Source organism: Scardinius erythrophthalmus (assembly GCF_964197995.2).
Source record: "Scardinius erythrophthalmus genome assembly, chromosome: 22".
Lineage (NCBI taxonomy): Eukaryota > Metazoa > Chordata > Actinopteri > Cypriniformes > Leuciscidae > Scardinius > Scardinius erythrophthalmus.
Window position 1 is genome coordinate 10,397,536 of NC_138242.1, and position 24,359 is coordinate 10,421,894.

A 24,359-nucleotide genomic window follows, 5' to 3' on the forward strand; every position below is an offset into this window, starting at 1 on the left:
CGCTCATATACTCTGATTCTCCAACCAAACTACATAAATGACCAGAGGACTCAACTCTCAATTAATGAATTAAAGGCCCAACCAACTCAAAGTCAACAACCGACTTGCTTGAAATTATCATTCAGTCACTGGGGCTGACACTCATGATAGTGACCAATTCGCTTTTTCTCATACAGAAAACGGACATATCACTGTCCTCAAAATCAAGTTGTTTCAAGTCAACTTAAGCTGCTGTGACATGCTCTAAATTCCCTGATAAAGTTGGTTCATCACACATGTGATCATACCTTCTTTACTGTACCAAGGACCTGGCAGATCTTGAAGATCTCATCCACCTCACTGTTGCCAGGAAACAGAGGTCGTAACGTGTAGAGTTCTGCCATAATGCAGCCTACTGCCCAGATGTCTATGGGTGAACTATACACTGGTGACCTCAACAGCACCTCTGGAGCTCGATACCTGAACACAAACACATAAGATAGAGCTTTGAAATGCTCACATTTCAGCCAGTAGAGGAAACTGCTGCAAGTTGCACATACTCAGTTTCACTTCACAGGAATTTTGATATAACTTTTAAGCTCTCTCTCTTTTATCTCTAGGTTGTTGGTTGAAAGTGAATTGCAGATACCATCACTGTCATTAGCAGGCATCATTTATAACAATAGATATGAAATAAAGTATGACTGAATTGAAAGAATGAATCTTTAAAATTTATAACTAATATTATTGGTAACACTTTACAATAAGGTTCATTAGTTAACAGTAGTTAATGTACAATAAGGTTCATCAGTTAACAGTAGTTAATGTATTAACTAACATGAACTAACAATGAGCAATACATTTGTTACAGTATTGATTAATCTTTGTTAATGCTAGTTAATAAAAATACAGCTGTTCATTGTTTGTTCATCTTAGTTCACAGTGCATTAACTGATGTTAACAAATACAACCTTTGATTTTAATAATGTTTTAGTAAATGTTGAAATTAATATTAACTAAGATTAATAAAAGCTGTAGAAGTATTGTTCATTCTTAGTTAATGTTAACTAAGGGGTAGTTAACTAATGAACCTTATTGTAAAGTGTTACCAATAATATTAGTTATATATTTTTTAAAGATTCAGTCTTTCAATTCAGTCATACTTTATTTCATATCTATTGTTGTAAAAGTATCGTTGTTGCTGAAGTATCAAGGCTGTCCTTGATTTATTAGCTTATCTATATTTTAGTATTTGGCGTTTTAGTAAAAACTATTTAACTCATTTCATATAAGTTATATCCCACTTTGACTTTTGCTTGAAACACATAATATACCTGACAGTTAGAGGAATTAGTACCAGATAAAATGCACATTTATTTATTTTTACTAAAAGATAATAGGCAGATTGGTATTTTAAAATTACACTGCTCTCGGCCATCCCCTAACATTATGGGTGTCTCAATACACAATTTTCCTAGCAAAGAATTTGCTTAGTTTTGCTGGTTTATGTTGTTGTGCATTTTTCAGGTTGTAAAAATCACACATTTGTTGAAAAAATGTTTTCATCAAAAAAAAAAAAAAATTATCAGCCCTCCTAAATAGTGATAATGTGATGTCCCATTAAACTATTTTTATGCATTTACCATCGTGTTGAGACGTAGTCTGTGTAAGGAGGCCTAGAGCGGATCTCTCGAGCCAGTCCGAAGTCAGCAATTTTCACCAGTTCTGGACCCATACACAGCAAATTCTCTGGTTTCATATCCCGGTGAAAAAATCCTACAGGATAATGCCAAAAATATAGTAAAAGTCAACATGCAGATTAGAATGCATCTTAATCTGTATTGTTTGCACCCAATGTAAATACAAAGATATGGAGCCTATATAACACCATTAAAGCTTTTTAAGATTTTAAGTAACAAATTAAGTAACCACATTATACTTAGATTATGTACATGGTGGAAAATTAATACCCAATACCAGTCAAATCCAGGTATTTTTTGCCAGTGGCTGGTATTTTTCCTTAACTGCCACTGCGTTCTAGAATGCTAATGGGGAATGCCTCCGGCATGACTGGTGTCTGAAGCACGTGTCAAAATAAGACAATAACATTGGCCAGCGACAGCCTATGACGTCACTACTGGTGCGACCAGAGGTTAAAAGGGTGCCTGTAATACACATCATCCACTTCTTGTCTGAAGGAGATGTGGTCAGAGATGCCTGAAGCATGGCAACGAGACGCAGTGCCTTGTTCCGCTTCTTAGGGAACCAAGGTTACATACGTTACCCAAGACATTCCCTTTTAAATGGGAACTCACACTGCGTCCTGTGATGCTAATAGGGAAGAAATGCCCAGTCCACCATGCTGAAGGAATGAGTGCCGTATGGCTGTCATAAGTCAATGACTTCAACGGAACTAATATGGAGTCACAGTTCCTAGGGGTACACACCAGCGGTCGTCGTGACTCTATTCCCTTGGGCCAGATACCCTGACTACATCGGGCAGCCTAGCTTAGGGCCTGGTATTCAAAGAATACCTTAAAGGGAATATGCCCAAGGATAAATAGCGACAGGAGGCCTAACTATGTTCTATGCTAAGGACCACTTACCAAGGAGGCTCAAAAAAGAGCCTGACAACTTGATACTAGGGTTGGGCCGATAGACGATGCCATCGTCCATCGCGATGGCTGACAGACATCATGATGATGAGCCGCAGTTCAGAGATTCCTGTCTGTTGGATTTATTAAAGCACGTGAATTCATCAGTTTCTCCCGAAATACATGAAAGTAATGACCGGTGAACTGGGAGAAGAATAGAGTTACTCACACTGTGTATCTGATGAATAAAACAGATGGACAAATATATTTGAATGGATTGTTATTGCTGCTTCCATAGACACCATTGTGTACTGTTTTGCTATAAATGATATGTATTTAAATGTCTGAAACCTAAAATAAACATTATGTGGTTAAAAACACTGAATAGTTGTGATATATGACAAGCGCTGAGCGCATCCGTCTTTGGCTCAGCGCCAGCCATAGCGCGAAAGCACAGTTTGAAACAGGCAGTTATGTCACGTCACTGTACATTCGCTCCTTAGTGGTCAGCTGCTGCAGAACGTGCCAAAATCGAAATTGCTAATGAGATGTAGAGGAAAATATCTAGTGGAAAATGAGAATGTTATGTTACAGAGAGCCATACAACCCGTAGCCACCACCCCAACTGGGCTCTATTAACAGAGGCCTTGGCATAACGACTCTCTAAAGTGAGAGGAGACCTAACAACACCACAGATAACCAATGAGTTCACTAGCATCACTGTTCACACCCAGCTCCTAAGAGTGGAGGCCTCAACATGACAACTCTCTAAAACAAGAGGAAGCCTAACTACATTCTATGCCAAGACTGCTTACCAAGGATGCTCCAAGGGAGCTCTGCAACCTGATACTGTTATCCTAGCGGAGCTCTAGGGAGCGGAAGTATCAATAAAATAGCGACGCTCACTCTCTGGCCTTGCCTCTCTGGTCTCTCTCTCCCTGTCTTTGGACCCCAGAGGCTTGGGGCTTGGACCTGGACCGGTGTGGTATATAGGTTTTGAAGGCTGTAGACCGCAGCTTCGTCTCTCAACAGATGTGCCGAATAGCTCAGAGGGCAAAACCAGCACATTGAGGAGAAAGTTTCTCTCTTTCTCCCCCCGATGTCTGCAGGCTCACCCACAGATGCCTCTCTGAGGCCACCATTGCCGCCATAAATCGGCCGATCGCGGCAGCAGTTTGCTTGGTGGCACAGAGAGCAAGATCTGTGGTTCTACCGCCTCAGTGGGGAACCCCTGCCCCTGGTCCAGGTCACCAGCCATTGGCAACGCAGCCATTGTATGCAGGACAGCCCTGGTCTGACCCGCTGCAGCATACACTCTGCCATTCAAATGTGATGTCACACACAGCGGTTTGGTCGGCAGACTAGTAGTCTTTAACGTCGATGCCTCCCCCAGCGAGAGGTAGCTGGCCAGCATCTCTTCAACTCGTGGCATCGACTCATTTCCGCTCACGCATCCCCTCCACTCAAGAATAATTTGCATGCTGAAATGGATGAATGCAGGCCGAATATGGTTTCTTCCACGATCTTTCAATCTCAGCGTGCAGATCCAGAAGAAACATTCAGAGACATCATTGTCCTCAACAGCCACATCCTGCTCTTCTCGCAGCCGGATCAGAGGATGTGAGTGATAGCACATCCCCCTCCAGCAGCTCACCCTCATCAGCTACTGAAGATTGAGAAAGAGCCATACCTTTCTCGAATTCCTCTGCAAGCTCTATCTGAGAGCCCCACATCACAGTTTCCTCCTCGCCTCAGCAGCAGCAGGACCTGATCCGCGGGGCACAGACGATTGTCCAAATTCCCTCGAAAAAAGGGACAAACAAGAGTGGAGTTTCCTCATAGAGAAACTCTCGCAATGAACGTATTCAGCCCTCTCGAGGACAGAGCAAGCATGTTCCTCGACCAAGTAATTCATGCACAGATTGTAAGTATCATCAGGTGCACTGACACAGATGTACACACTTCCTGAAAGCTTTCACTGCCATAACTGCCTTCGACACATCACAAACAAACGGCTCCTGAAGACACGAAATAGGATGACGTGTACTAGAGGCACCATTTTAAACTCAGGTCACACCAGTAGTGACGTCACAGGCTGTCGTCAGCCAATGTTATTGTCGTGTTTTGTCATGTGCTTCAGACACCGGTAATGCCGGAGGCATTTCCCATTTGCATCCTAGGACGCAGTGCAAGTTCCCATTCGAAAGTGACCTGCTCATCTGTGAAAATGTGTACATTTTAAACAGATTTTTCAAAAATATTGTTCATATCTTTAAAGGGGTCCTATTAAAGGGGTCCTATTATGCCCTTTTACGAAGTCTTGATTTTGTTTTTGAGGTATCCTAGAATATTTTCATGCTTGATTGTAAAAAAAAAAAAAAACATTATTTTTCACATATTTTACATTATTACATTGTTACACTATTACATTATCTCCAGTCTGGTTGAACATGTCGTTTTCAAAGAAGCCCCTCTTTCCGAAATACGAAATGGGCTGTAATTGGTTAGCTGGCCCAGTGTGTTGTGATTGGCAGCGTTTAGTGCGTGTTCAGGACATGTCACGCCCCTTCATAACCGCAAGCTCTACTCAGATGTAAACATTAACGATGGTGTCAATTTCAAACCATTTCGAGCCCAATTCAGACCCTAACAATGTTAACAAACAAGAGGATCGTGTTGAACGGATTTTAAGCATGGACTTTGCAAGCACAGATTGCACAGGGTGTTTCAGAGTGGTATGTTTGTTTTGTAATTTTCTTAAAGATGCGATGTTATCCACCATTTAATCATATTTGTCAGAAAACGATGGTAATACAAAAATCACAAAATCATGTATCATTTTCCTAAGGGGTGGTGAACAGTCTTAGAAAAGCAAGAGCTTACAAAAGCTAAAGTAAACACTACATCAATGCTGTAATGTTGGTTAGCAGGCTAGCGGAGGCAAAGCGTTGCCCTTCGTTTACATCATAGCTATCATAGCAACTACATAAAGCTTATAATTGGAACTATTAATAGAAAACACAACAACAAATAATAAGACATACTTACAAGTTGTGATTCATAAACAACAGATTATCCAGACAAAATAGGAATGGTTACATCTTTCAGGAGAAGCTTTTGTGCTTATAGCCTGCATTGTACTCTGTCTGTCTGCTGTTCTCTGTAAATGTGCAGCGCACAGACAAACGTTGAGGTTAAAATTTTCAGGAACAGTGCTAAAAATAAATTTGAACCTCAGCCTAAGGACAAACTTTTCCGGAGTGGAAAAACCAGTGACAACACTCTTCATCTTCTCTTGCGCAACTCAACCAGGCCTCTGCAACTTTTATTCCGTGGGCGGGGATTATTTAAATGAGGAACATTATGACTTCATAAGATCCAGAAACAGTGTGTTGTAGTCTAAACAAGCCATTCGTTGTAGTTCTTGAAAAGTCGATTCTGTTCAATAAAAAATCTTCCTTTGGAGTGGACTTTGAGCTTTGTAACCTTGCAGATCTTTTTTTATCCTCATACATTACTAGGGCTGAGTATTGAGTTCGATACTTTTTAGGCACAGACCGGATTGCCTCGATACTATCGAGTATCGAAACATTGTCTTGTTTTTCGGTACCAAATTTCGAAACCTAAGGGGTTAATCTCGTAAACGTCAGTGCATGCGGCATGATTGGCTGTGGTGAAAAAAAAACACTAGATTACGCGGTTGCCCAAAAAGACGTTGTTTGCACATGAGGCTGTAGTGTTGTGTGTGTGTGTGTGTGTGTGTGTGTGTGTGTGTGTGTGTGTGTGTGTGTGTGTGTGTGTGTGTGTGTGTGTGTGTAAGCGTCCTAACCCACATAGATGGATAATATGTGGAAAAGATCAAAAGTGTAGCTACGTTTCACCAAACTCGATACCAACAGCGCGCAATGCAATATTTGCAACAAGATGATTGCTGCAAAGATCGGCAACTTGACAAATCTGATGAAGCACTTGACAGTGCACGGAATAAACTTAAGAGCAGAAAGTTGATCAGTCTTCGATAGCAAGAACTGGAGCGCATCACAAATAAACTGAAACTCAGCGTATAGGATACTTGCCTCACAGACATGAGAAATAGACACATAGAAAGCTTGAAATGTCTACTTTTAAAAGAACCAATTTGAAAAAAATTGTAATACATTGTAATCCAAATGAAAGGCGCATCTCTCTCTATAGCTGTGTGCATTCACTATACTGCTGGAATGACGAGTCAGCATCGGCATCTTCATCTTTGCAGTCAACACTGACTCAGAAAACACTAGTTTATTAATAAACTTTTAAAATGACTCTGTGCTATTTTTTCCCCAACACATTCATAATCATTAGGCTACTTTTGCCAGTGCTTTGCGGCAAGCTTTATGTGGCATATACCAGGCATATATTCCGCCCCCAGTAGCCTATTTAATTCAATTCACATTTATTTGTAGCTATAGCATTTTTCACAATACATATCGTTTCAAAGCAGCTTTACAGAAAATGCATGTGTCAATTTAGAGTGATCTGTTATCAGAGGTGACTGTGTGTAAGTAGGCTAATGAATTTCAATTAAATTTTCATTCAGTTTCATTGCTAAAGCTACACTGTGTAATATTTTAAGTTGATTTTTAGCAAAAATCACTTTGTTCTTTCAAAATTTATTTTCTCGTTAATGTGTAATCACTTCAACCAACTAATTAAGTATTCTCGTAAGTGTATAATCTGCCATTTAGAATACATACGAGCGAGTCGCTCGAATAGCCATGTTGCGCATCCATCTTGAAAATACATGGAAATTCAAGCTTCACCTTTCGTGTTTTTACACTCAGTGGCACCGTGACGAATGCAAGAGGGAGATTACTCGCGACTGCCGGGAGATTTGAAATAATACGGCCACCGTAGGAGTTAAAACGCCCTCGGAATGGGAGGGGCTAGAAAGTAATATTCAGTTGGTAGTCATATACAATTTCACCACTAGATGGGAGTAAATCCTACACAGTGTAGCTTTAAACAATGCATTAACAGTTAAGGCAGAAACAATGAGCTAATTTAAAGAACACATGTTAAATAATTAGGATACATAGAAAACTTTAGCATTGGTGCTTTTTTACAGACTCAAAATATGAGAAAAACTCAAAAAAGTTTTTTTTTTTGAGGTAATGTAATGTTGTTAAAACGGATTTATTTATTTTTTTTTTTATAAAATTGGTATCGAAAAAAGTATCGTCCAGGAACCGGTATCGAAGTCAAGGTATCGGTATCGAACATTTTTTTTAAAGATACCCAGCCCTATACAAATACACACTAACTAAAGTTGAAAAAGTGAAAAAGCATAAATAGGACCCCTTTAAGATATTTCATTTCTTAAGGTGATTAGGGGAAAAAAAAAGGCATTCTGTGTCTGGTGGGCAAAAAGGTTCACCCCCTGACTGTGGGTGTAAAAAGGTTTTTTTTTTTTTTATATGCAACATTTCACTATTTAAAATGTACTAATTAAGAGTTTATAAGGGTGTTATAAAGCTCCTTAAAGCATTAGAGAAGAACAAATAAAAATGTATTGAAAGAGGAAATCTTACCATGCTTGTGCACAAATGCCAAACCAGAGAGAACTTGAAACATGATGTTCCTTAGTTCATTCTCAGTAAACATCTTATTTTCCCTAATGTCAGAGAATTTCACACAGAAAAGAGACAGAGGAGAAAAAAAAAAAAAAGAAACAGAGGCAGAAGATAAGAGAGGAACAGTATTTCACCCACAAGATGTGTGAGACTCAATGGTTTTCTGTTTGATTGCAGCTCTTGGGAAAATGGTATAAGCTGAGAACGCTACCACTGAAGAAGATGTATTATCTTCTTTGAAGAGATCATATCATGGAATGATAAATTTGATTTTAAGAGGTCATTGTACTATGAAAACAGACTGCAACTTGGAGAACTCAAAATGTCCTTCACAGTACAAAAAGAGCATTTATTGAAACTAAGCTAGAAAATGCCTTCCGACCTTTCTGATGTCAGAAACTTGAAACATTAACATATGACTATCCCTCATTCACATCCACAACACCTTTTTTAAAGTTTAGAAATTCAATCTGTCAATTCAAGGTAAGGTAATAAGGCAGAATAAATGCTAGAAGAACAAACAATGTGTAAAAAGTGGTAAAATCTGTTAAATGGCTGTTTCTGGCTGTGAGAAGCAACTGCTACTTATCATTTCCTTCTGATAAATATAAACACAAATGCTAATTCACACTGCAACAGGCACTGACCAATGCATTTGGAATATGTTCAGTGGGCGAAAATAGCCAACCAACGGAAAAAAAACGCTGATCCAACAAAACCAGAGAAAACATGTCCATTGCCGTTGGTTAGCGCCTGTCGGTCCAGTGTGAATGAGAAAGGAAAGGAGTAGCTATAATTAATTATTAATACGATCCCTAATCATTTTGGTTTGATCTTAACAGTTTGAAGGCACATTTCAGTGACAACTGTTAAATGTTATTGAGGGATGGGGCAATAAAACAATAATCAACACACATCTGCTTAAAGGGGCAGTAAGTAAGAATTACTCCCATCTAGTGGTGAATTTGTATTTTGCAATCAAACTAATTTTGCTCTCCAGCGCCTAGCGTTTTCAAATGCGCGTTGCATCTACGGTAAGCGATATGTAACAAAAAGCTTTGACAGGATGTCTTCTAATAGCACCTCGTCGAGTTTTCCTTCTGGTGAACTGGTTTGTTATTTCAAACAAATACAACTTGACACAACGAACAAACGAATGTTACAGTTTTGAACAAACAAAACTTACAACCTTGTTTATAGGACCATCTCTACTTTACTCAATAGCTGCTATTCATCAAAGAGCCTGTTTAACTTTTAACTATGTTCCACTGTCTATATCAGTGTTTCCCAACCTTTTTTCAGTCAAGGCACCCTTTGAAATTTAAAAAAAAAATGTGTGGCACCCTACACTAGTGTTGTCACGATACTACTTTGATACTATACTTTGAAATGTGCTGGTTTTTTTATTTTTTATTTTATTTTTTTGATGTGCACAAATAAATGACAGGTAGGCTACCATAAGATTTTCTTCTTCCTGTTCCTTTTTTTTTCTTCGTTCATGCATGTTACAAATGAATGAATGAATTAAACATTTTTAATTTTATATAATATATAATTTTGTTATAATTGCACAAGATAGCTTGTTTTTACTATATTTTATGTAGCCTAATAATTTCACAGTAAATCTCCAAATTAATGTAGAAACATCATAAAGACAGTATATTTCAAATAATTGTTTAATGGCATCTTTTTATGAATGAAGTGTTATTTGATTCTGATGTCACTGCTGCACTGTCACATGTGGATCCCACAAGCGTCCCATTTTCTCACAACTCTTAACGTTCATTTAAGACTTTATTTAACTAATTTAAGACTGCTCTCATGAGGATACTCAAAGCGAAAGCTCGAAAGAGAAGTCGAGTCTGGCGCGCGTCGTGTCAGCATCACAGGACAGCGCATTCTCTTTTGTATTTTCTCGCTTGCATGGTTAGAAGCATTTGCATGAAGAAGAACGTGATTATATAATGTAACGCTAGCCAAAGGATGACAGAAAAAAATGCTGCTTTAATTGCGTTAAATATTTTTAACGTGTTAAATTGAAAAATATTAATCGCACGCGTTGCGTTGACAGCAGCACAACCGATGTGAATACGCGGCAAGACGGACGTTGTGACAATTCGTGTGTATTTGACTGTAAGCGCATCAATGAAAAATAGGCAGCTTTATGTGGACGCACTGGGAATGAGGCACGGGAATAAAATCACATGCAAGCGCAACCTCCGCAATTCAACGCCAAAAACTTATGATTTGCATTTGTATTATAAATTTGTGCGCATTATTTGTTGTTATTAGAGACTTCCGACGATCCGAGATTGATGGTAAATATTTGTTTTTTTTACACAGTTTCCCGCTGGGAAACGCTGGTCTATATAGGCTAATAAAAAAATAAAAAGCCTGTAATTAAGACCTTAACATTGACTTACCTGTCGATAAGAAAGCAGGCAACTTCAGCGTCTCTTTTGAAAGCTTTCTCCTGCATTAGCTATCCCGACATTATAGCTAATAACCCTTGTTTTTGTAATCTCCGATCACGTTTCCTTTTACGGTCTTATTGTGGAGTTTTTCGACTAAGAGGACTCGTTATCCTGTGACTTAACCGTGCAGTGCAGCCTTTTAAACTTGCCGGGGCAGTGACAAAAGCGCCTCTCACTGCTCTGCTCCGTTTCTGCTGGTTTCAGTCACTTGACGCGGGCTCTGAACGAAAACGCGTTGTGGAAACGCGTTGGCCTAATACTTTTTGTCCCTCTCTGCTATTATAGTTTTTCAAGATGGCGGAACTACATGGAAGCCTCCGTGGACCTACCCGTCCCATGTATATAAAGATAATAAATTCTTCGTTTACGAGGATAAGTCAGATCATTGGCAGAGGTATTTGGACACCATTGAGGACATATTTATGAATAAAAATATTGATTTTAGATAATAAAATACCTAAAAAGTTACTTATTGTCCCTTTAACCATTTCACATGGTAAGAGGTTAGCCAATCATAAGGCACCGATATAAAAGAAAAGTATTTTAATAAACATGATATGACCTCTTTAACTGCTTATAATACAATGTGTCTGATGGGAAGTCATAGGCATTTCAGATAATCAGATTTAGTTTAACATTTTGGCAGCAGCTGAGAAACTCACACATCCTATCACCACAGAGATACAAGAACAACTGAGTCTTTAGCAGAAACAGTCCCAAGAAAGATTCAGTCTGTAATAGGTCTGTCTGATACTGGACTAAGACTCAGTTGTTCTAGTTCAGGGATGGGCAACTTTGGTCCTGGAGGGCCACTGACACTGTACTACAGAGTTAAGCTCCAACCCTACTCAAACACACCTGAACAAGCTAATCAGCGTTTTAGGATTATTAGAAAGCTACAGGCAGGTGAGTTTTATCAGGGTTGGAGCTAAACCCTGCAGGACAGTGGCCCTCCAGGACTGAAGTTGCCCATCCCTGTTCTAGTTTTTTGGACATGAATATGACGTCCCTGTGACCTACCATGCTTATGAATAAATGATAGTCCCTGCAATATCTGAAAGCTTATATTCCTGATGACTGACTCTGGGAACAATTTGGTTCTGGAGATAGAGAATCAGCACAGCTGTCAAACAATCAATGTGCCATTCATCAGCCACAAAGACCATTTCAAAATATTGTGACCAAGGTTAAGTTTGACTTCATTAGTATATCAAAGGCATCATGGGCACTTAATAACAGGAAAAGGTAGATGGAATATGTAATCTCTTCTTACCTGTCTTTCATGAGCTGGTAGAGGTTTTCTTTCATGTATTCAAAGACAAAGTACAAGTGATCGTTCTCTCGTATCACCTCCTTTAACTTCACCACATTAGCATGATTCAGTTTCTTCAGTGACTGCAACACAGACATGAAGAAAACCAGCAGAAACATTATGAACGCCCAGATTTAACAGTTTAACACAGTGTCCAAACCAGTACAGCAGCGATACAGGCCTTGTGACAAGGCATTTTATTTTTGATATGGTTTCCATTTCTGCGAAGTCACAGCTGAGAACAAGAATAAAAAATAAAAAAACTGTGTGTGTCTAATGACAATGATAATCTCAGGTACTGATTATGTGCTTTGTATTATCATAAAAAGGTTTAATTTTAGTTTGAATATCACTGTGCGTGACGTTAACACCCATCATGAAAGCGACACTGGATAGCATATATCTGATCTTGAAAATAAAAAAGAAAGAACTTTCAAACTCTGTCTGAACAAACAAGTGTATTACATGACAATTGTATACGTCAATAGGAAGGCTATGTATTTTTAATGAAGTTAAATTTTGTATAAATTTATTTCATTGATTATTTACAAGTTTAAGTCAGCACTTGTAAAGCCCACCCACAGGCTCTTCTGATTGGCTGTTATTTGTGATTTTGTCATGTCTTGTAGCCTTGTCACATCTGGTGTGGACAAATTGCTTATTGCTGGAATATTGTCGCATCTGGTCTGGTTAAGGCACAGTGTAAATTCTAAAGTTCTGATGACAATTTCTCTTTTTTGGATTATTATTCCTGAATTTGTGTACTCTGAGTTCGTACCTTGACCTCTCTCAGATTCATGCACTCTTCCCAAGAGTAGAACTTCCTCTTCATTCTGTGAGAAACACAATGACTGATCTCATCTCCATGGTTTCATTGCTAACAAACAGTTTGTCAATCATCAGAATCTACCACCCCATTATTAATGGAACAATGCTAATATACCTTTACATGTGATTTAATCAGGTGTGTTCATGATTACATCACTTTTTTAGTCTCAGAATCGTTTCTAAACTCCAACTCAACAATTTATCAGTGTCATCATTAGAAATGTTCACAGAAGTCTCTGTGTGGCTTTTTTCATATATTAATGTGTGTAGTTATGTTGGTATTGCTGTTTATTATTATGTACAGTTATGCTGGTGCATATAAATGAATATGATTTAATATCACTCTTGCTTGCGTTCCTTTAGTGAAAAACATTCCGTAATTATTTTTAATAGATTTTTACTGTATTTTAGTTCTTGCATTGAACTTTTAAAATCTACTTTGTGCTTTGTTCTTTTCTACACCGGCCACTGCGGCCAGCCATTGTCCATGTCAGATGTTCCAGTTTCTAAAAGATACAAAAAAAAAAAGTCTAGAATTCTTAGGTTTCATTATAATAGCCCCTCTCCGGCAGCTGATATACAGGACTGCATGAGAGCTCAGCCTGAAAATCCACTTGGAATTATGTAAGAGAGAGCAGTGTTGATACTGAGGCAGACTTGGCCACTTTCACTGCTTTCACCGTCACCCAGGTATCAATTTGCATAGTGAATCAACTGTTCCGGCACAGTTACTACACCTAAGAGGGGCATTTATAATTCACATCACCAGTCCCCATTCAATGAGCAGAAGTACGTGTGGGGTGAACCTGAACTGCATAATTGCATCCCATAGGAAAGTCTGGGTGAGGCGGTAACTATTTTTTACTACATTCACTAAAAGAGAAGATCCTCAGAGAATGCAATATAACTTAGTAACATACTGGAAGTTTGTGCAGATGCAGTTTTGGTTTGTTTGTTCTTGGTTTGCTTTTGGTTTTGGACGCAACGTAATTGTTTGACGCACCTCTTGATGGCCACTAGCTCTCCAGACTCATTGCTTTTTCCCATCAGAACACTGCCGTAGGTCCCATCGCCCAGCTGCTTGAGTGTTGTGTAACGGTTCATCTTTACCTTCACCCAGAGAAGCAGTACTGACAGACGGACGTCTCTCCTCACAAATCACCTGATCATACTTGTCCTGTAGATGAGCTTAAGAGAAGTCCAGCAGTGAAAGCCACTCCATCCCACTGTTAGCACTAAAAACAAATACAGAAAATGGAAAATCATGCACTGGTTAATGTACCGTATTGTTCCAAATATAAGACAATGTTTTGGAGTTGTCTTACATTCAGGATCTAAACTTTAACGTCAATAATACACCCACAATGAGTAAAACGAATGTTCCGCCCAGGACTAATAAGTCATCAAGAGTCATCAAGCAGCAGAGTCATCAAACAATTTATTAAGCAGCCAAGAAATACGTTGTGTCAAAGCGTAATGTTAGGAGATGTCGAGCCCAAAAAGACAGTCTTAAAAATGTTAACAGTCAAAGAAAAGCTTACTGCGGTCCTAAATGTGGCCACCTCAAAGAAGCTGACAGGTAAGTGTGTCACTACATAGCTGAAAAAAGAAATGAGGGGCTGCCCATATCCACAGCCGTCATCTAGCTAAAGGCACTGGAAATCGGTAAAGAGCTCGCCTCAAACTTACCCACCAGCGAGGCCCATCATTTCTTATTTCAGCTATATACTGCCTGTCAATATCCTCGATGCGGCGTAATGGATTAGTGCTTGCCATCCGACTTCAGGGCGAAACTGCTGTCTTTTCAGTGCTTTCAGTCATCTTATATTCGGAACAATGCGGTATCTATGGAGTAAAAGTCCTGTATCATGTTGTGTAATCTAATTTATTGACATTAATCTATGCTTCAAGATTTTACTGATAGCAAATTCATTTGAAGAACGCACTGATGTATGTGCACAGTTTGTATGTAGTTTGTTTATTAATAGTAGTTGACGCATAACATATCCATGGACATTTTTGTTTACATTTCAGTGTAGTCTGCATGAAATGGAAGTTCCGACCGACTTTACTACCGTATTTCTCATCATTAATTCGTAAGTTATAACATTTTGATTCCAAAGAGAAAAACAATGTTTTAAAAAAGAATTAATTGTTCACAATAATAGCAACAACATGCATGAAAATAAATAGGGTCAATTTTGATTTCATGACAACTTTAAAATTGATATGAAGAATATCTTAGGTCCTGTAAATGATCATGACAAAGACTACTTGAAGTTTTCATAATTTGCCTTTTATTAAACATGCCATGTAGTTTCTAAGTTCATATGAGGCCATAAAAGCTGCATGAATACTTATAGCAAATTAGAAAAATGTTGTCTAAAATATTTTAAAATGGAGCACAGCATGTCAAACCAAAAGATGTCAACTACCCATGTTCATTTCCAATTTAATGAGATCTCTAAAAGGAGATACTATACACCAATCAAACAATTACAAATAAAACTTGTCTGTGAGCACAGTGTACCTTCTCGGTGTTGTATTTTGGCCTTCGACTGGTTATTTGAGAATACATCTCATGTGTTCCTGCATTATTGCTGCATGGGACAGCACACTACAGCAACTGAATACATACCTGATAAAGAGGTTATTGGACAATTACATCAATTTCTTCAATTATTGATCAGATGAAGGACCTGCACCTAGACATGACCACAACACAGCCCTGAAGTGTCAGCAGAGACAGTGTCAACTAGACTATCCCCTGCAAAGGCCTCATAGGGGCTGTTTACACCTGGCCACTTTATGCGTTTTCTCAGATCAGATAGCTATCTGATTTATCAAAACGATTAGCCTACATTTACACCTGGTCACATAAATGTGTTATAATGTGCATATATATTATATGCTATATGCAGATTTAATGGAGTTCACGTCACCGAAAGCAACAGATATGAGCTGCAATTTATTGATCATCAGCTAATTTCAAAATCAAAGACCGAAATAAGACAGAGCGGCAACCGCCCTGGTAAGATCATTTCATTTCTTTACTTTTAATGAAGATGATTGTGTTTTAAGCATCTGCGACTCACTTTCACTTTGATTTGTGGTAGTTTGTGCATTGGCTTGATGAATAGATGCTCAATTGCTCATCTGCGGTGATGCATGTTGCAGTAGCGCTGTCATATCTGGCTATAACATTTTATACAGCCTATAACACGCTCTCACACGTTTATTTTTTAGCATTGTTGGGAGGAGTAAAATTTACATATGTGGTTTCAACAACAAGATGCATACACTTGTCCAGTTTCGTCTGGAATGCGACCCAGACCACCTCCTGAAGTGGTTTGAGCGATCAGATTTAAATCTGTCTCGAAAGAGTTTCGGAGGGCATTTACACCTGGGGCCTCATGTATCAATCTTGCGTACGCACAAAAACTTTGCATACGCCAGCTTTCACGCTCACGGTCGGATGTACTAACAGTAAAATTAACGTGAGAATGTGCGTTCCTCCACGCCAATTTCATGTCTGGCGTACGTACATTTCTCATTGTTTTTGTCCGTTGGCGACTCTTACAGGCAATGAAGTGAAGTTGCAAACATTACACAACGAATTGTTCTACAAGTCTATCGCACCACCACCTGTGGGAAGCATTGCTATTAATTTGCAATTTATAAAATAATTGACATATATTGTCACACGAGCCTTATGGGAATATTCTATAAATTATGCAATTAAGTAAGAACATATAAAAGCATATGCAAATTGATACAACCCTTAGTCTATGGCAATGGCAGCTTTGGCCTTATTAGAGGACATTGCTAATGGCAGAATCCGAAGAGAACGAGTTTTTAGGGACCACAATGATTTTCTGGCCCAGGATGATGACTGGCTTATCAGCTGTTTCAGATTTCCAAGGGCTATCCTCTTGGTGCTCTGTGCTGAGTTGGGTCCGAATCTAGAGAGAGAGAGACAGCGAGGAGCCACGCAATACCCGTTCCCTTGCAGGTGCTGACAACACTTGGTTTCCTGGCAACTGGTTATTTCCAAAGGGAACTGGCAGACCGCTCAGGAATAAGCCAGTCGTCTTTGAGCCGCGCAATGCCAGCGGTATGGGTCGGGATCATCCGCATGTCTACCAGGTATATAAGGTTCCAATATGATGCAGTTGACCAGCCAAACATTAAAACGCAATTTGCAGCGATAGCCGTTTTCCTAATGTAATCGGAGTTATCGACTGCACACACATTGCTATAAAGCCGCCATCTGAAGAAGAATTTGCATATGTGAATCGTAAACATTTCCATTCAATAAATGTGCAGATAATATGTGATGCACAAATGCGCCTAACAAATATTGTGGCAAGGTGGCCTGGGTCAACCCATGATTCATACATCCTTACAAACAGCATGGTTGGGATGAGGCTCCAAGCTGGCAGGGTGCGTGATGGATGGCTTCTTGGTGAGTGATGCATTTAAAGTTAGGCTATGTTCACACTTAGCGTCTTTTTTGACAAGAAAAAGTTGACAGCGGCGTTTTTTTAGCAAAAAAAAAAACGCTGGCAGCGTTCGGTTACAAATAGCAGCCGAGCCATAGCCTTATGGTTCTATCTAATTGTTTTTTTTTTTTATTATTATTTAATTATTCAACAACCCTTCAGGAGACCGCGGTTATCCACTAAAGACGTGGCTGTTAACCCCCCTCACCAACCCACAAACTGACCGAGAGCGCAGATACAATGATGCCCATTCTCGCACTCGGTCAGTTGTAGAGCGGGCAATTGGGCAGCTGAAATGTCGGTGGCGCAGCCTTGACAGGACTGGGGGGATGCTGTTATACCGCCCTGACAAGGTGTGCTGCATTGTGCTGGCCTGTGGTGTGCTGCACAATGTCGCGCACAGGCATGGCATACCACTTGGTGAGGTGGCAGCACTGCCAGATGACCCTGACCCAGGACCAATGTATGTGCAGCCCAACCAACAAGCCATTCAGGCCCGTCAACATGTGATTGCGACAATATAAATGATAATCGGAGACGAAGTTAATTTTTTGACCAATTTCTTTAATGAGTGGCTTATGTCTGTGAGTGCGTCAGTGATATTTTTCAGGTGACTGTTAATTTCTCCGATGGCCATAACGATTTGCTGTTGTGACTCCAGAACAGCATGCGTCAAGACGCGGCCAGACGGACGGGCCTCAGTACTGGGGGGAGCACTGGAAACGCTGGGCACAGTGGGCGCTGGCTGCTCAGGAGGGGCGGATTCCGAGTGCGTGCCAGTGGATGTTCCGGCCGTTGCACCATATGAGTCTAAAACACAGGCACATGTTAACTGTGATTTGAGTCTGTTCCTTATTAATGGGTACACGCATTTGCCATAAATGCAATGGATACGTAAAATCTCTGGTGTACTTTTGGTCAGCTACATTGCATGCATTTGAAAATTAAATAGGTAAGCTATGTGTACCAAAGTAAAAACAAATGAGAAATTGGTTACCTTCATGGCAGTCCTGTAGTAAATCCGAGTCTCCCACAGCAGCAGATACTACTCCAGAGAGTAAAGTGTCACCCATAATTGAGGCAACTCTCTGCTCAAAGGGTGTAAGTTCATCGACCCCTTTACCACTGCCTGTTCTGCCCACAGTTTGTCGGTGCGCAGCAGTTCTCCATTTAACGTCCACCTTTATATCAGACCATTTCTTTTTAAGGTCATTTACAGTGCGACTTTCAGATCCCACCGCATTGACGGCATCAGCCAAACTCTCCCACTCATATTTTTTCCTTTTGTTATTAATTCCGGAGGACAAAGTTCCAAATAAAATATTTTTTCTCATTTCTACCTCCGATAGTAGCACCTCCAATTCACTTTCTGTAAAGTTGCGTTTCTTGCCGCTTGCTTTAGCCATTTTCTTACTGCTTTCTTTTGCCAAAGTGGACTCATTACCATATTTAAATTGATTTAAGGGAGGAGACTGGGTGGGGCGTTGTGCTCGTGCATGTGCGCTCAATTTTACGTTAATTGGAATGTACAAAGAGAATATGCGTGGGATCCTTCGTACGCAGAGATTCATACATCTGGTTTTTTTTTGTGCGTACGCACAATTACAGCTTTGTCCGTACGCAATGTTTTAGTATGAATTCAACGCAAGTCTTTGTACATGAGGCCCCAGGTCTTTTCAAGATCGGATAGCTATCCGATCACAGAAAACGCATGAAGTGGCCAGGTATAAACAGCCCCATAGACATGACAAAAAGGCTGTTGTTGTTGTTGTTGTTGTTTTCACGACAAACGCTGTATTATGCATGTCAGACAAGTAATGTCACTCTGCAAAGAAAGACTATGCGCCCGTGCACATACGCATTCAAACGCAGAGTGTCCATGCCGAAGTTTGAAGTTTCAACAGTATCGCTTTCAAAACCCGTTTTCAAAAACTTGCACTTTGAAAACTTCAAAGTTTGTGTCCTCAGGCCACCAAAATGCCATTGTCTTATGAAGTAAGAAATTATGTTTACTTAATTATTCAGTAAAATTAAATGTTATAGCGAAAATTATTGTTACTTGTTCATCATTGTGTCAGTGTTTTATTCGCTGACTTTAGCTAATTTCTTTGCATGAAGAACAACATAGTGATGAAGCGCGTTTGTCCATTTAGGGCTACTGTAGAAACATGACGGCGCAAAATGGCGACTTAACATGTAAGGGGACCCGTGGTGTACATGTAGATAGAAACTGCTTATTCTAAGGTAATAAAAACGTAACGGTTCATTATGTAAGGTCTTTATACACCACTGAAAACATAGTTATGTATATGATTATAGCATTTCTGTCAACAGATCCTCCTAAATATTACACAGTGCACCTTTAAGCTAGACAATGACTTTCTTCTAGAGCTGCTGTACAGCCAAAACAATCATTGTTATCTATTATCACTGTAAAGCTGCTTTGAAACAATCTGTAATATTGTAAAAAGTGCTATATAAATAAAGGTGAGTTGACTTGACTTGACTAGCCTATTACTTGACGTTGCAATTCATGACAGCACATTTCTCACAAATTCTCTGTAGATGTATTATGTATCTGGATTTTTTTTTCTTGGTAATTATCATTATTCCAAATAGGGATTTTAAGTTAGATTCTCAGTTCTGTACAGTACTGTGTTAAACTGAAAAAAAAAAAGTAAAATCATAATTAAAGGCAATACAACAATATTACCCTTGTGTGTGTAGATTTTTAACATGTTAATGTACACTATAAAGCATTGGAACACCTGACTATTATACCAACAGGGACCGTAATGACATTGCATTATAAACAGAGAATTAGACATTAATATGGAGTTGGCCCGCCTTTTCCTTCACTCTTCTGGGAAGGCTTTCCACAAGATTTGAGCATTTCTGTGGGAATTCATCCAGTATGCTCCAGTATGGTCAGGCACTATGGTCAGGCACAATCTCCCGTCCAGTTCAAACTAAAGGTGTTTGATGGGGTTGAGGTCAGGGCTCTGTGCGGGCTACTCGAGTACTTCCACACCAAACTCACCCAACCATGTTTTTATTTACCTTGCTTTGTGCACAGTCATGCTAAAATAGGAAAGGGCCTTCTCCACATTGTTTCAACAAAGTTGGAAGCATAGCATTGTCCAAAATGTCTTGGTATGCTGAAGCACTAAGATTTCCCTTCACTGGAAGTAAGGGGCCAAGCCCAACCCCTGAAAAACAGCCCCATGCTATTATCCCTCCTTCACCAAACTTTACAGTTGGCATGATGCATGCAGATAACGTTCTCCTGGCATCCACCAAACTCAAATCACCCATCAGACTGCCAACAGAGAAGCATGATTCCAGTGGCACGCAGCAGGGTGCATTACATCTCTCCATCCAATGCTTGGCATTGTACTTGAAGGTGAGAGGCTTGCATGCAGCTGCTCGGCCATGGAAACCCAATTCCAACCCATGCACCGGGAACACTTCCTATAATACCCGATGTACTTGTTACATCGTAAGAAGAAATGCATCTACGCTAATATTAGTCTGTCTTTCTCATCCTTATCCCGTGGTTACCGTAGTCAGCCGGATCTGGTCCTTATCCAGATCAGATGGTGGACCTGCACCTAGACATGACCAAAATGCAGCCCCGAATGTCAGCAGAGACCATGTCTACTAGACTATAGCTTGTCAAGGCCTCGTCGACATGACAGCCATTGGCACAGATCCTCAAAAGAGACCTCAAGAACCAGACAGGTCCTCCGCACAGACCCTATGGCAAACTTCGGCTCCACACTGGCGTTATGAATCGATCTTCAAGCAAAAAGAACTGGTCAAATATTTGAATGCTACCAATCCCGATCTGAACTCTGACTTGTATGAAACAGCCTGAATCATAATGACACAATGTTCCGTCATTGGCCAGAGGAGAACTGCCCTCCCAACTGAGCCTGGTTTCTCCCAAGGTTTTTTTCTCCATTTCTGTCACCTAATGGAGTTCGGGTTCCTTGCCAAATGTCACAACTGACTTGCTTAGTTGGGCACACTTAATATTCAACAATATTATTGACCTGACTGCACTGACTGTGTTGTATGAGAACTGAACTGAGCTGGATGATGACATAATTTTTTGCAGAACTGCTTTATAGATGAAATTAACTAATTAAATAATTGGTGATATTACAACGAAACCGAATCAACACTGAACTGACTTCAGCTGAACAACAGCCAAAATGCATAATTTTCCTGTTATCACTGTGAAGCTACTTTGAAACATACTGTATTGTATAAAGCGTTATATAAATAAAGGTGACTTGACATTTATTTCCATCAAGAGGTGCATACATTTTTGGTCAGGATCTTGTACAAGCACTCTGTCTACTCCAGCATATCCCAAAGACTTTCAATAAATTTTGGACTCAGATCTGGACTGAAAATGATTATTCATGCTCGCTCCCAACCATTCTTTCATAATTTGAGACTGATGAATATTGACACATTGTCATCCTGGAATATGGCCATGATATGTCTTCCTACATGGTTGTTTAAGAAATGAAAAGCTGCACACTTTAGAAGAAGAACTGTAGAATAACTGTTGCTAAACATATAACATGTTAGACACATAATAATCACTGCAATTATGATCCAATCATAGACTCTTAAGATTTGCTTATGACTAGATTGATATGTTCTTAAAACACATAAGTTAATGAGATTCCCTCTAATGCAAGGCCTTCACATCGGTCAGGCTAAAGTCAAGCCAATTCATCATTCAGGTCAATTCATCCTGATAAAATTACCTAAACAGCACACAGAGAAAAAAAAAAAAAGAGAGAAAAAAAAAAAAAAAAATTTAACTAACATAACATAATTAAATTGATTTTAAAAACCTCATATATTATAAATATGCCCAAATGCAAGAGGCCAAACATGAATGGTGTTCTGTATGTGAAACGGCGTACATGATGTTCACAAAACAGATCTCTGTCAGTAATCTGGTTTAAGAGGTATTACTGGATCAACAGAGAACACATGGATTTAAGATGCTCTTCAAGGTCACTCAATAAGCTAAACACGTGTAAAATAACATGGGGGGGACAGAAAATCAAACTATAAACATAAAATATAAATAGAAACATGATTTTACGAGTGTTCCGAGAATGCGTTTAAATATGACCAGCATAATCTATCAACACTTTGGGTTATTTATTAGAATTGCGACATAAAGATGCCTAAAGAGTCATTAGCTTTGCATCATTCATTGTTATTCACCATTAACGTTATTCGTCTGAAATGTGTTTTCATTTGATTCTTGTGGGCTGATTGTGAATGTTTTGCTCATTCGCATTATCTTCCGCATAGTTCTGCTCCGTAAACTCACCCGTTGTGATGACACTCTTCCGTTAGTCCTTGCCTGTGTGTGTAGATATGACAGATGTGTTTAAAAGATATAAAATGTGAGTTTATCTCTCTGTTAAAGCGGTGTGATCCATCCTCACCCTGGCAACCGACACGCGCGACAGCAAACAACACTCAGCCAGCCGGAAGTCTGAGGGTCACGTGGAAACGCAAAGGTTCATGGGGCTTGTTGTTCATTGTTGTTCCATTATTTTTTTTAATCACGTGGGAATTAAATGAAAATAAAAGCTGATAGACCTGCAATATATATATATATATATATATATATATATATATATATATATATATATATATATATATATATATATATATTGGAGGAAGAAATTGTAGCCAGTGAAGTACGTTATTGCAAGACAGCCTATCAAGTCAATAACAGAGCAAATAAAATGTTGCTAAAATGGCAATAGAAATCAAAGGAAGACATAATAGGCTATTCAATACAAGGAAAAGTTGGAGGAGGAAGGAGTAGAGGAAAAAATAGGAGACAAGGAAATATAATTAAGGTCTAAATAAAACACTAGATATAATATCTAAACATCTTGTTGTATGAATGGTGTGGAGAGAGAAACTGTAGAACATGTGATCATTAATAGTAGGACAACTAACGATGAAGAAATATTAGGCTACGATAGGAAATAAGGAGGATGCAAAAATTAGAAATGAGAAGCACCCCTGGACTAAGGACACAGCCTATAGCCTACAGCCTTCCGTTTGATAAGCACCCTAAAAGACCTGAAGTGTGTGTTAGATAAGGAAGACTTACCTACCAAATGTGCAGTACTGGGTGTGATACAGGACAGGTTTGAAAACCCCTGCTCTATGCTGGATGGAGCTGGAAGTAATACCAGAGGAGCTTATGACGAAACGGTGATGGTTGAGTTTTTGGCTCTCATGTTTTTGCGGAAAGAGGAGTAGCCATAATGAGGAGAAGGTATAGTTTCTTGTCCAAGTTATCAGTAGATGGCAGTAGACTACTGATGAGGAGAAAGTAGAATGATCCATTGGTCTCCAACCTTATTTTTTTTGAGAACTACTGCTTTAAAAATGAAAGTGGCTGAGAGCTATGCTATACAATAGGCTATTAAATCTATTTAGCCTATACTATGATATATCATAACTTGCTCTGATTTTTAAAAGAGTAACTTGGGGTGGGGGGAGGTGGAGCCAAGAGGCTCCAGCTATAACCACTGATCTATATAAATGAGATAAGTGGTTATAACAAGACTTTACTGTTGCTAGCGCCGCAAATTATAATTTAGGCACACACACATTTTCTTCCCCTAGATTTGTAAAGAAAAAGTCACTCTCCCAATCCTCATGAGTATAATGGGTTGTTTTTTGTTTTTCTTTGCTTGAACGCTGTCTTTACTCATCCTGATGCAGACTTTTTTTTTTTAAATAAAATATTATTTCCAAAGAAATGTTCATTTAGCATGACAGAAGTACAAGGTGTTTCTTACAGGCTACAATAGCGTATGACAAGTGCTATAATAAACATAATGGATATAAAAGTAAAATATAGCTGCGAGCAGCGATTACGGGCCCAAGCCGGTGGCACCGCCACCCCGGTGCCTTTAGTTACCTAAAGGCACCGGGGTGGCGGTGCCACCGGCTTTGGCCCGTAATCGCTGCTCGCAGCTATATTTATATATATA

The 24,359-nt window shown here is 39.3% G+C and overlaps 1 protein-coding gene across 9 annotated transcripts in view; it reads right to left on the minus strand.

Moving 5' to 3' along the window:
• The window catches only part of mak (male germ cell-associated kinase), a 171,760-nt gene extending 148,924 nt beyond the window's left edge, over window positions 1-22,836 (minus strand). For 2 of the 9 annotated variants that reach the window (XM_081352493.1, XM_081352496.1), the window contains exons 1-8: window positions 22,785-22,836; window positions 22,667-22,699; window positions 13,803-14,034; window positions 12,750-12,804; window positions 11,933-12,054; window positions 8,144-8,226; window positions 1,623-1,755; window positions 288-459 (exon numbers count right to left, since the gene is read on the minus strand). In XM_081352493.1, coding sequence (XP_081208619.1) covers window positions 288-459; window positions 1,623-1,755; window positions 8,144-8,226; window positions 11,933-12,054; window positions 12,750-12,804; window positions 13,803-13,903 — 666 coding nt within the window. In that variant the 5' untranslated portion in view covers window positions 13,904-14,034; window positions 22,667-22,699; window positions 22,785-22,836. Of the gene's footprint in view, window positions 1-287; window positions 460-1,622; window positions 1,756-5,621; window positions 5,892-8,143; window positions 8,227-11,679; window positions 11,760-11,932; window positions 12,055-12,749; window positions 12,805-13,802; window positions 14,035-22,666 lie in introns of those variants that run through there. The other 7 variants (XM_081352492.1, XM_081352495.1, XM_081352494.1 and 4 more) reach the window with 5 other exon arrangements.
• Between the last annotated feature and the right edge of the window lie 1,523 nt (window positions 22,837-24,359).